General features: G+C 41.6%; 1 protein-coding gene across 1 annotated transcript in view; it reads right to left on the bottom strand.

Moving 5' to 3' along the window:
* The window catches only part of LOC126251453 (juvenile hormone epoxide hydrolase 1-like), a 107,417-nt gene that overhangs the window by 39,769 nt on the left and 54,300 nt on the right, over positions 1-13,348 (bottom strand). Inside the window, exon 3 of the mRNA XM_049951883.1 lies at positions 11,823-12,367. Within this exon, the coding sequence (XP_049807840.1) occupies positions 11,823-12,367 (545 nt within the window). The remainder of the gene's footprint in view (positions 1-11,822; positions 12,368-13,348) is intronic.

Here is a 13,348-nt window from a genome sequence, read left to right on the forward strand (position 1 = left end):
AATCAGTTGCTTCCTTTCATAAATCACAAATGTATTGGGCAGCATTGCACAAAGCTGTGCCGGAAATATTTTAGGTAAGAGCAGATATATTCGCCGTTTTTATTGAGGTAAGAATTTTTTTTTGCTTTTTTATTCAGAATCATCTTACAGGGCCATGACGCATTCTATCGGCGGGTCCGTTATGTATGACTAGAATATCATCAACGTATCTTGTGTAAGAAAGGATACCTAGTGAAGCGGCTGAGACACGGTTAAACAGCTTTTATTCCAAGGAATTGATAAAGATGTCGGCAAGGATACCGGCTAAAGGGTTGCCCATAGCGAGCCCATCAGACTGCTACTACAATTATCCGTTGAATTCAGATTTCCGCATGCAGTTTACCGAAATGTTGTTTTCCTGTTACATCTTTGCTGTTTTCTTGTATGTCATAACTGACGTTTTTTTACGTTACAAAATGTGTTTCTGTTTAAATCAGATAAATATGTAACTTCATCCTATTATTATTAGTGCTTACGCTATGCCTGAATCAGCTGCATCACAATTTCATGTGTCTAATTTTGAATGTACAGTAGCCTAGTTGTTTCTGCGGCTACTAGATGGCGCTCGTAGCAACACCGTGTTTACTTGGCCACACTTTCTAACGTGGGCACCTCAGTCTTTTTGCAACCCTTGTGCACTCAAGTACGAGCAGCCCTTAGCGGCTCGTCATCTTATTTACAACTATTAATGACGTCGCCTTTCCGGCTTAGATTTTTTTTTAAATGTGACTTGTAAGTAGTGCATCTTTTTCCAGTCAGTACAAACTTTAATTTTATTAATGTATTATATACCAAATATGTTTTAGACAATTTAGTTTATTTCTGAAGACGACGCTCATAGTAGCGTCGACTCCCGGTCAATTTTGACTTAATATTTGTGACCGAGGGCTTATTTGTTCTAATATAATTCTGACACGGTCACTGAACCTTAGCAGCTATGTTCAAAGTTTTACGTTTCTTAACTGCCCAGGTATCTAAGGCTGCTTCGAAATATAAAGAATTAAAAAAGAAAATTTTAAATACAAGTATGGCTATCTATTTTAACAAGCAGTGTGAAAAAGGGGCCTTGTCCCGACTTATACAAAAGCCTACATTAATTTTTCTGTTTGTAAGAAAAATCCAAAATCCTTTAGACCTATCATTAAGAATATTATTTGAAATAGGATAAAAGAGCTGTACGCTAAAAAAGACCGTCTTAACGAAGAAGCCTACCATTTGTAATTAAATATCACAAACACTTATCATGTTAACTATATTTTTAATATTGACGACATGTGGACGCAAATTGACGAACATCTAGAGATTTGTAAAATAGGTATAATGCAGAAACACGAGAAGAAGCTCAGCAATCTTTTTTGTCTGCTTTCTAATGAAAAATGCCCTCAGAATACATTTCAAAAAAGCAGTCACGTCTTTCATGAAACAATTTTAAATAACACCAACATCGTCTTTACTCAGAATGAAAAAGTCCTGCTAGGAAAAGGACTAAAATACAATTTCAGGCCTAACCTGTCAGACAGAAATGTGAGAGAAAATATGCTTGTTGATTTAAAAATCTGTCTCGATTATAATAAGATAGATAATGCTTCTCAAGCTAGAATTGCGTATGATGTAACCCGCATGCTAGAGAAAAATACAGCTAATTTGCCTAATGCTACGCATAACAACAGAATTTTAGTAACTTCCATTAATAATACACTCAAAACAGCAAATGCTTTAATAACTAAATCCGATAAAGGTTGTTGTCTAGTCATTGCTTCTATTTCTGAATATATTTCTGAAACTGAAAATTTCTTCAGTGAAAACAACATAACGGAGCTGCATGACGATCCGACTCCTAAATTACAGAAAGAAGTAAGGTCAGCCATTAACAATGCAAAATTTCTTATAAAACCTTTCCAAAAGAAACTACCCATCAATATGAACCCTCAGCCCCCTAAACTCCGGTCCCAGTTCAAAATTCATAAACCTAATCATCCAATACGTCCAATCTCCAATAGCATGAATAGCGCATATCACGATTTGGCCCGATTTCTACACCTAATATGTTTTAGAACAGTTAGTTTAGTTCTGATGACGACGCTCATAGTAGCGTCGAAACCTGGTCAATTTTGACTCAATATTTGTGAATGATTCAAATGGCTCTGAGCACTATGGGACTTAACTTCTGAGGTCATCAGTCCCCTAGAACTTAGAACTACTTGGACCTAACTAACCTAAGGACATCACACACATCCATGCCCGAGGCAGGATTCGAACCTGCGACCGTAGCGATCACACGGTTCCAAACTGAAGCGCTTAGAACCGCACGGCCACACCGGCCGGCCAATATTTGTGACCGAGGGCTTATTTGTTCTAATATAATATTAGAGATATTTTAAACAGAGAGTTACATTTTATTGAAGAGTATGAATATGTTTTTACGTGAGTGGAGAAGTTTATTTACTGTTTTATGGAACTGCATATGTAATCTATTAGCCGCTCCACAGCAGATAATTGAATTAATTGATGGCAATTAAAATTGAAACAACTAATTACTGTTCTCATCCTCGACATTCTTTAACTTCCTTTCGCCCTCATGGTGGCGACAAGAGAATCTGCTACATTATCTTTGAAATCAGTCCTTTCGTTCAATGGTTTGCGTATTGAGAAGAAGCAAGTTTGAAAGCAGAAATTACATACGAGGTCTGTTGAAAAAATTCCGGAACATTCGTAATTTCGCGCCAATGGTGTATTGGAACGAAATGCGGTTGGCAACCGTGCGTACACCTGTGTTTAATTTGTAACTGCCGAAAGTTTCATTTTTGTATGTTTGTTAGTTATTGTTCTGTGCTGTATTAAGTAGAATGTTGTATCTCACAGTTTGCGAATTTCGAGTTCGCAGATTTAGAGAAGCAATGTGTCTGTATTAAATTTTGCGTGAAACTCAAGACCCAGATCAAATGATGCAGGGAACCTACGGCGATGAGTGCTTAAGCCGTACTCGGTGTTACGAACGGTTCACACGGTTTAGAAATGGCCGGATGTAAGTTGAAGATGGCCCTCGTTCAGGACGCCTTTCGACGTCTACAGACGTCGCTCTTGTCAAGAACGTCAACGAAATTATGCGTGCAAATCGAAGAGCGACTGACCGAGAGATTGCAGAAGAATATACACTACTGGCCATCAAAATTGCTACACCACGAAGATGCCGTGCTACAGACGCGAAATTTAACCGACAGGAAGAAGATGCTCTGATATGCAAATGATAAGCTTTTCAGAGCATTCACACAAGGTTGGCACCGGTGGCGACACTACAACTTGCTGACATAAGGAAAGTTTCCAACCGATTTCTCATACACAAACAGCAGTTGACCGGCGTTGCCTGTTGGAACGTTGTTGTGATGCCTCGTGTAAGGAGGAGAAATGCGTACCATCACGTTTCCGACTTTGATAAAGGTCGGAGTGTAGCCTATCGCGATTGCGGTTTATCGTATCGCGACACTGCTGCTCGCGTTGGTCGAGATCCAATGACTGTTAGCAGAATATGGAACCGGTGGGTTCGGGAAGGTAATACGGACGCCGTGCTGGATCCCAACGGCCTCGGATCACTAGCAGTCGAGATGACAGGCATCTTATCCGCATGGCTGTAACCGATCGTGCAGCCACGTCTCAATCCCTGAATCAACAGTTCGGGACGTTTGCAAGACAACAACCTTCTGCACGAACAGTTCTACGACGTTTCCAGCAGCATGGACTATCAGCTCGGAGACCATGGCTGCCGTTACTCTTGACGCTGCATCACAGACAGGAGCGCCTGTGATGGTGTACTCAACGAAGAACCTGGGTGCACGAATGGAAAAACGTGATTTTCTCGGATGAATCCAGGTTCTGTTTACAGCACCACGAGGGTCGCTTCGGTGTTTGGCGACATCACCGTGATCGCACATTGGAAGCGTGTATTCGTCGTCGCCGTACTGGCGTATCACCAGCCGTGATGGTATGGCATGCAATTGGTTACACGTCTCGGTCACCTCTTGTTCGCATTGACGGCACTTTGAACAGTGGACGTGGACATTTCAGATGTGTTACGACCCGTGGCTCTACCTTTCATTTGATCCCTGCGAAACCCTGCATTTCAGCAGGATAATGTACGACCGCATGTTGCAGGTCCTGTACGTTCCTTTCTGGATACAGAAAATGTTCGACAGCTGCCCTGGCCAGCACATTCTCCAAATCTCTCACCAACTGAAAATGTCTGGTCAATGGTGGCCGAGCAACTGGCTCGTCACAATACGCCAGTCACTACTCTTGATGAACTGTGGTATCTTGTTGAAGCTGCATGGGGAGCTGTAACTGTACACGCCATCCAAGCTCTGTCTGACTCAATGGCCAGATGTTGTTGTTCTGGGTACTGATTTCTCAGGACCTACGCACCCAAATTGCGTGAAAATGTAATCACGTGTCAGTTATAGTATAATATATTTGTCCAATGCATACGCGTTTATTATTTGCATTCCTTCTTGGTGTAGTATTTTTAATGGCCAGTAGTGTAGCATTTCAGTTGGATCATGTCATGACATCTTACCACAGCATCTTGGAATGCGTCGTGTTGAAACCAGGTTTCTTCCACTGCTCATGAGCCACGACCAGAAAGACCTTTGCCTTGCAATCTATTGCCCAAAAAAAAAAATAAATAAATAAATAAATAAAAATAAAAAATGAAATCACTTTGTTGCCTCATCGACCGTACTCTGCAGACCTGGACCCTGCGGACTTTTCTTATTTCCAAAGTTGAAAACCCCGTTGAAGGACGAAGATTTGCAACGATAGGCGAGATAAAAGAAAATTCGCAGATGGCGCGTCGCACATCCAGGAGGAGGCGTATCAAGAGTGCTTCCGTTTCCTCCCAGAATCAATTTATCAGGTTGATCTTAACGTTAATTTTGTGGGGACTTAATATTTTTTCACATTGTTATTATCATTGAGTTTTATTACTGTGGGAAGCTAACATTTGGCTCTAATTGCATTTTCATTCAATTCATATCATTTAATAATAATTACGGGGAGGTTACACTTAGCAGAATGAATATTCACATTTAAAATATTTTCTTTCATTTTTGCGGGGAAGTAACATTTGGCTCTATTTTCACTATCATTTAATTATTGTCATTAAAAATTTTGTGGGAAAGTTTCACTTGGCGACATCCGGTCCAGGATCGTATTTCGTTGAGAATCTTCTGAGAAGTAGTCAGATATTTGCTCTTATTTACTTAATATAATTAGCATTTGGCGCAACGCTTTTACTAATTCTATGACTTTCTTTCCTCAGATCATCGGCAATTCGTTGCTCTGTTGTATTTGTGTTTGTTGCTTTTTGCATTGTGCTTATTTCTTTTGTGAATAATTGTGACTATTGTAAAAATGCCGCGAAAGACTGTGAATAGTGTATCGCGAGGTATTAGGAATGAAATTACCGACTTAAACAACTTCACCGATAGTACTTGTGACACGCAGTGTAATGATGACAATCCTGCGTTCACTGACAATCAGTGCGTTCCAACCACTCATGATGATTTTTATCTTAATGATGAACAAACGAACTCAATTGTCTCCTCTGTTAATTTGACGACAATTGATGACGCGGGGCGCCCTATTGTAATGAGCGCTGCCCAGCTTAACACACCCGGTTTGGAAAATTTAAGTAACGTACAGACAAATTTTTCTAATGAAAATGGACAGTGTACTGAAAGTACGACGGATACATTTAATTCCGAAATAGCGACACACAGTGCACATTCGATAAGCAGACCTTTTTGTGAGTCACAGAATGACCAAATGGTCACACAAAATGTGACAATTGCAGGTACACCACTAAACAGCACGGAGAATAGAAATGCTAATATTGACTTTGAACAAATTATGGCAAGGTTGCTACAACAACAATTTAGTGAAAATAACAAACAATTTAAAGAAGATTTCAAACAACTTAGTGAAAAACAAGACAACAATTCCAGACAGCTTTGTGAACAGATCAAACAGCTTAATGAAAAACATGACAGCCTTAATGAAAAATTAGACAACAATTCGAGACAGCTTAGTGAACAGATTAAAGCCGTTGCCGCACAATGTCATGATACTAAGGAACAGCTACGCGAGGAAATTGAGGCTTGTTCAAGAAAAAGTAGCGAAGAAATTAGATCTGTTGCTCAAGAATTAAGGGAAATGCAAACAGCTACAACAGAAACACTTAGAGACGAAATTAGCGGAGTCGCTAAACAATGCTCTGAAAAGGCTACACAATTACGCGACGAGTTTAAACTAATGACAGCAGAACTTTCGCGCACAATGGATGCAAAGATTGACGCGAAATTCGACCAACAGAACACTCAAATTGACGAACGTTTTAATATTCACCTACAAAACAGTGATACGCGTTTCCGCAAATTTATACAGGATCAGAATAAAGTAAAACGACAAGTAATGGAAACAATCACAGCACAAAGACAAGAAGACAAACGTAAATTGTTCGCGAAAGCAAAAACATATGTGGACAGCAATATTTCTGCAGAGTCCGATGAAATTAATGCCATAAAACAGTCGAACACAGAATTACGTGACGAAATTTCCGATCTTAAATCGAAAACAGACACATACACAACAGATTTTCAAACAGTGACCGACAGACTCGAACAATTAGAACTAACACAGGATTCCGATGTCGTCAAAGCTGACGTTAAAAAACTGAACGAAACTACACGTAAATTGCAAAAACAGATTAATGCCTCTGACACTAAAACCGATGATCAGGTAAAAATACTGACTGAAAAATATGATGAATTGGCCAGTCGTATTGATGTTATCGAAAGTACTAATGACAATAAATCAGACGATACTGCACCGATTTCGTTTAACCAAACACCTGAATTCCAAAATTTACAGCAGACAATTAATGAGATAGACTCATCTAATAACACATTGCGTAGAAAATTGTCAAGTTTACAGCAAGAGGTAACAGAGATAAAAAACGTTTCAGCGTTTAACACATCGCAGCAGACGCCACTTTGTGAACATTTGTCAGACTCACGCAGCGCGTATAATTTGGGTAATCTACAGATAGTACGGGACTTAGATTCCGAACAGACACATACAAATAGATTCTCTTACAATCCTGAACCTGTTCCGTCATACAGAGACGATAATTTCGATTACAAACATTTTCTATCAGTGAGAAAATTTAAAGTGTTTAAAAATGACAGAACACAGATTCACCCACTGGATTGGATACAACAATTTAGTTTTGCTTTTCCACCGACTTGGCCTGTAACACATAAACTTGAATTTATTTGCAGTTTTTTGGAAGGCGAACCGGCGACTCGTATGAGACCGATCGCGAGACAATGTTATTCGGTAGAAGAATTTCAGAATGCTTTTCTGTCAGCGTGTTGGTCGAAGACGACACAGCGCGAAATTAAAGATCAGTTAGTTGGTTTGCCAAATTATGAGAACTCAAATTTTCCCGGTGTTACGCAGTTTTTTGAGCACATGGTCCAACAAAGCCAGTACTTGAGTGAACCATATAGTGAATCTGCACTGATACAATTATGCATTTCTAAATTACCACGGCCATTAAGAGTGTCACTTCTAACGGGTCAGCAGAAGGAAAACATTTCAGCATTCAGAGATCTGTTGCAGCTTTTAGAAGTGCAGAAATCAGATTATTCCTTCGTGAACAAAAACTTTTCATATAATAACCAAAGTCAACAAACATACAGCAATTATGATCACGCACGTAATTTCAATAGCAAAGCTAATAGACGCTTTAGGAACGACAACCAACAGAACGTTAATAACAGGCAAAATTTTAACTATCGGTATCGTCAAAATTATGAGCAACAGGAAGAACACTTTAGTAACAATAGACGTTTTCCACCACAACAGCATGAAAGTCAGCCGGTTAGCATACCTAACCAACAATGTAATGCACAAGGTCAACCTAACTTTAATGTTTCGCCGCGTGGACGTATAGTCCCTGGTACAACAAATAGTAACGGACGGCAGCAAAGGAACAACTACGTACAGAAAACACAGTATTTCAATTCCTATCGCAATGCACCGTATAGGAATGACTATCACGACAGACGTAAAAACAATGAGCATAATTACCAACATACGTTTAATAACAATCGGTCCTACCAGCAGCAAAATGATCAGCAACAACATATTCTCATGAATGAACCCGACAGTAGGTATCATCCAGAGCGTAATACGTCTGGAAGAAGTAATAGAACAGTTCAAATAGTAGAAATGCCACAACAACCTCCTGAAAATAATAACACGTCAGATAGAATCTGACTAGATACTGCACAGGTCGCATCTTCCAGTAACACAAGCACTACCTTTGACACACAGAATATTGTTCACGAAAATGTAATTACTTTTGACGATATCAGAGACACTCTTTTGCAGGAAAGACCAGTTGTTCAGAAAGCCATTTCACATCTTGTCATCGAAGTTAAAATTGGTTCATCGAAATTTTCAGCAGTAATCGATTCCGGATCACCTATGTCAGTTATAAATGAAGAAACTTTCAACGAGTGTAACTTTCCAGGAGAATTTTGAAAAGGCAATAATTAAATGTTAATGGGAATAGAACCAAGTGTAACTTCCCCACAAAAAAATGAAAGATAATTTTTAAATGTGAATATTCATTCTGCTAAGTGTAACCTCCCCGTAATTATTATTAAATGATATGAATTGAATGAAAATGCAATTAGAGCCAAATGTTAGCTTCCCACAGTAATAAAACTCAATGATAATAACAATGTGCAAAAATATTAAGTCCCCACAAAATTAACGTTAAGATCAACCTGATAAATTGGTTCTGGGAGGAAAAGCAAAGGAAATATTGTTTCAATTGTAATGATTATTTTCTTAAAAAGATTGCTTTGAGAACAAAATTATTATTGGGGCAATTCTTGAACAAATTAATTACAGTTAACATACATTACATTATCAGATGTGCGCAATGCTGCTTCATTACCTTATTTAAAAAATATACCTCATCCTGAACCTTGACCAGAGGCCCATGTCGACGCCCGCCGACTCCTCACACACAACTCCGACTGTCTCTCGCGCGCTACTAGCACGAACGAACTACATGTTCTCGCGACTCGCTATGTACAACAACTGCCTCGCAACAGAACAGAACTCTCGCGCGGTCAAGCGCAGACTAGCAACGATAAATAACTCTCTGGTCAGAGATTCTGTGATGCCTCGCCATCGCTGCTACTGAATACATACGTGTTTCAAAAATGAAATCACCTTGTTGCCTCATCGTCCGTACTCTGCAGACCTGGACCCTGCGGACTTTTCTTATTTCCAAAGTTGAAAACCCCGTTGAAGGACGAAGATTTGCAACGGTAGGCGAGATAAAAGAAAATTCGCAGATGGCGCGTCGCACATCCAGGAGGAGGCGTATCAAGAGTGCTTCCGGAAGTGGAAAGGGCGTTGGGAGCGGTGCAGCAATTGTGGAGGAGAGTATTTCGAAGGAGACCATGCACAACGTGTAAAAGCTAAGCGCAGAAAAATTTTGTGGACAAACTTCCTGAATTTTTTGAACAGACGTCGTACATCTGAATAGAGTTTTTTGCCAACTGAGAAGATTTTTGTGGGTTATGGAGAGACACAGTCAATCTAAAGTCTGAATTCACACTCATTGCCTGACAAAAACAGCGTACACGTACACACCACCAGCGGCCATGTGAATAATAAGAATTGCAATTCTCCGTGACAGAACGGCCACCAGAATGTATAAATTGTGTTCGTGGTCATTGTTACAACGCCTAGTGCGGCATATAAGGGGCATGAACAGCGTCGGATGTTGATTGATCACTGTGAAGGACACACACTTGTATGAGACAGCGTTATCAGCTCCTAAGATTGTTTGAGAGGGGCCTCACAGTGGGTATCCATTTCGGCAGTTGGTCGAATCGTCCGATGTCCGGATTTTTGTTCAAATGGTTCAAATGGCTCTGAGCACTGTGGGACTTAACATCGGAGGTCATCAGTCTCCTAGAACTTAGAACTACTTAAACCTAACTAACCTAAGGACATCACACACATCCATGCCTGAGGCAGGATTAGAACCTGCGACCGTAGCGGTCGCGCGGTTCCAGACTGTAGCGCATAGAACCGCTCGGCCACAGCGGCCGGCCGGATTTTTGTGGCGTTTGGATGTGACACTAGCCCAGTGTTGGACTGCGTGGAATCTTGAGGGATGGCGTACTCGTTGTCAAAGTTCCCGACCATGGCGAGGAGGGGTGGGGGTGGGGGGTCGCTGTATTGTGCATCAAAGATATCATAAGCCATCCACGTCTGGGTCTGTCGTCTGAGAACGGGTTTTGGTCTCCCTGAAACTTTCTGTGTCAACCTACAGAGCGGGGTAGCGCAGAGGTTAGCACACTGGACTCGCATTCAGGAGGACAATGGATGAAAAACCCACGTCCATCCAATCAGATTTAGGTTTTCCGTGATTTCCTTAAGTCGCTTAGAACAAATGCCGGAATGGTTCCTTCGAAAGCACAGGGCACCTTTCCCTTTCCATCCTTCCCTAATCCGAGCATGTTCTCCTTCTCTGATGACCTCGTTGTCGACGGGACGTTAAACCCTGAACTCCTCGTCCTGTGTCAACTTGCACCATCAGTCCTAGATTAGCAGCAGGTGGACTGGAAAATTACTGTCAACAATACAAACGGCTGCCGTGACCAGGAAGCTTGGACTGCTGACGAATGGCTCTGCATTGTATCTAGTGGCAGATGACTTTTCTACAGTACCCCGGATGACCACTGTCTGCGAGCATGGCGGCGACCCGGTGAGAGGTCGCATTCTTCCAATGTTTTGGAGATTCATGGTCTGGAGCCCCTTTGGGTATGATTTCAGGTCACTGCAGGTAGTGACTGAGGGAAATAAAACTGCACAGTGGTACGTCACTGACATGTTGTGTTCTCATGTGTTACCTCTCCTGCGACAATGGCGCCATTTTTAAACAGGACAGTGCTGGTACACAAATGGCGCTTGTCTTTACGAACTGTCTGCGTGATGTTGAGGTACTCTTGTGTCCAACAAGGTCCCCACATACGTTCTCAATAAAACACACGTGCGAACAGCTCGGACGTCAAATCTATCCCAGCGTCAGTATCCAGGTTATCAAGGACCAGTTTCCAACAGTAATGAGCCACCTTGCCTCAGGAGGGGGTGCAATGGGTTTATAACACATTTCCCACATGAATCAGTCCGTGCATCCACGACAGAGTGCGTGCAACGCCGTACTAATCAGTGGGCTCGTACTGCCAAGTTCTTTGTAAATTTGACTTAGTATTGCAGTCACTGAAATAACATCACATACTGTCTCGAACCATGAAGTTTCATTCCGTTTCCTCCTCCGCTTTTGAGCGATTTTTTTTTTGTTTGTCTGGCAATGCATATACAACACCTCAGTAGCATTCGTCGCCACATTTTGATGCTCTGTGGTAATCATTATTGAATCATTTCATTTGGATATGGCATACCTGAACAAACTTGTGGACTCTCTTCCACGCCACATTGAAGTCTTCACCAAACTTAGAGATAGTGTTACATAGTATTAGCGTCTCCTAGAAGTCTTTGATTTCTTGTGTGGTGTGGTTAATTTCATCTTCTGTGTGTGAGTAATGTGTCATGACAGTTTGGACATACAGTTCGCTTACATTCTCTACAAACGATGGAACAGAGCTGCACTCTTGCGTATCTGTGATAGTACTTACGAGGTCGGAAAGTACTGCGCCAAAGCGGTTCCTATGATGCCTCCCCAGTTTCCACTCTGGATGTAGAACTTGTTGTGGCCGAGTCTCTCCATCAGCCTCTTCATGATGGCGGCCATCTGTACGATACCGAGACCTGGCTTTGCCGCGCCCTGTGAGAAGCCGAACCCAGGCAGAGAGGGGGCCACCACTTCGAAGACGAAGCCCTCCCCCTTCCTGGGGGTGGTCAGCAGGGGGATGAACGAATAGAGCTCCCTCACGGAGCCAGGCCATCCGTGCATCAGCAGCAGCGGGACCACCACTGTGCCCTGCGGGACCTCGGCCGGCTTGGCGTGGATGAAGTACAGCTCCAGGCCGTTCACCGTAGTCTTGAACTGCGGGAACTGGTTCAGGAACTTCTCGCGCTCCCTCCAGTCGTACTTGGTCCGCCAGAACTCCACCACCTCCTGCATGTAGTTGGAGTTGAAGCCATACTCGAATCCGACACCCTCCAATGGTGGCGTCAGCTTTGGCGTGGTTTTTAGTTTTTCGTGCAAATCTTCAATCACCTACATGAAAAGAGCAATGTGATTAAAATAATGCAGAAATTCGCAGGCTGCTTGTAATGTCTCTTGCAGCGGTCTCTCCGCGATATTTTCAGAGAAAATAAATAAATAAATAATTAAAACCAGGATTAGAACCTTTCGGCTTACTCAAGAAGATGGATGAAATTATCCATGTTTTCAAAATTGTTTTCCGATCTGGAGTTGTGATATTGTGCAACTACAGTATCGATTAAGACACCTAGGTGTGGAAAGTATAAGACGAATGGATTTTCCCATTCCTCAGATGGAAGACTGGATGGATCAGGTCCATATTTGAGTTCAAAATGAATCTGGAGAAATTCGACTAACCCTTCTCTTCCAGGAATCTTTAATAGTTGACCATTCCTTAGACGAATTTCGATTGTTTCATGCCACAATCCTGAGTACCTGTTCCTGAGGTTCCTTCTGGTCTCTCAAATCCGTTACGTCTCCTGTCCGGTACGCCAATGCGACGCCTGTCCTCCGTGCCGTGTCCCATGTTCCTGTTCGATCAGTTTCACCGCAGTTCAGCAAGACATCGATGAAGAAAATTTTTCAGAAGATTGTAAAAAATTTGCATGTGTAAAGATTTTTTTTGGCTATGAGGCAGATTTTATCTTTCCTATGAATTCTAGAATATCTCTCAAATTTCTAAATTATTCTGTCTTTCCTATCATCTGTGATACCTAGTTGGGGTCTAAGCCCCCAGGTTTTCCGGGGTTTCCCTGTGAAGGCCAGTTCCTGAATAGGTAGACCTGATTAACAACTATATAAGTCCATCTTCACTGGTTGTGTACCTGGGATGCGGGTATGCCCCAGTACACGTGAAAGCAACAACTAGGTATCTAGGTAACGAAGATACCAAATCTCTTTCAATTCTTGTAATAAAAAAAAAATCTTACTAAGTTCTTAAAATTTATAGGAACGTATGTTCCACAAATTCTAACGAGTTAGCTAAGCCAATAG

Source organism: Schistocerca nitens, chromosome 4 (genome assembly GCF_023898315.1).
Source record: "Schistocerca nitens isolate TAMUIC-IGC-003100 chromosome 4, iqSchNite1.1, whole genome shotgun sequence".
In the NCBI taxonomy this organism is placed as follows: domain Eukaryota; kingdom Metazoa; phylum Arthropoda; class Insecta; order Orthoptera; family Acrididae; genus Schistocerca; species Schistocerca nitens.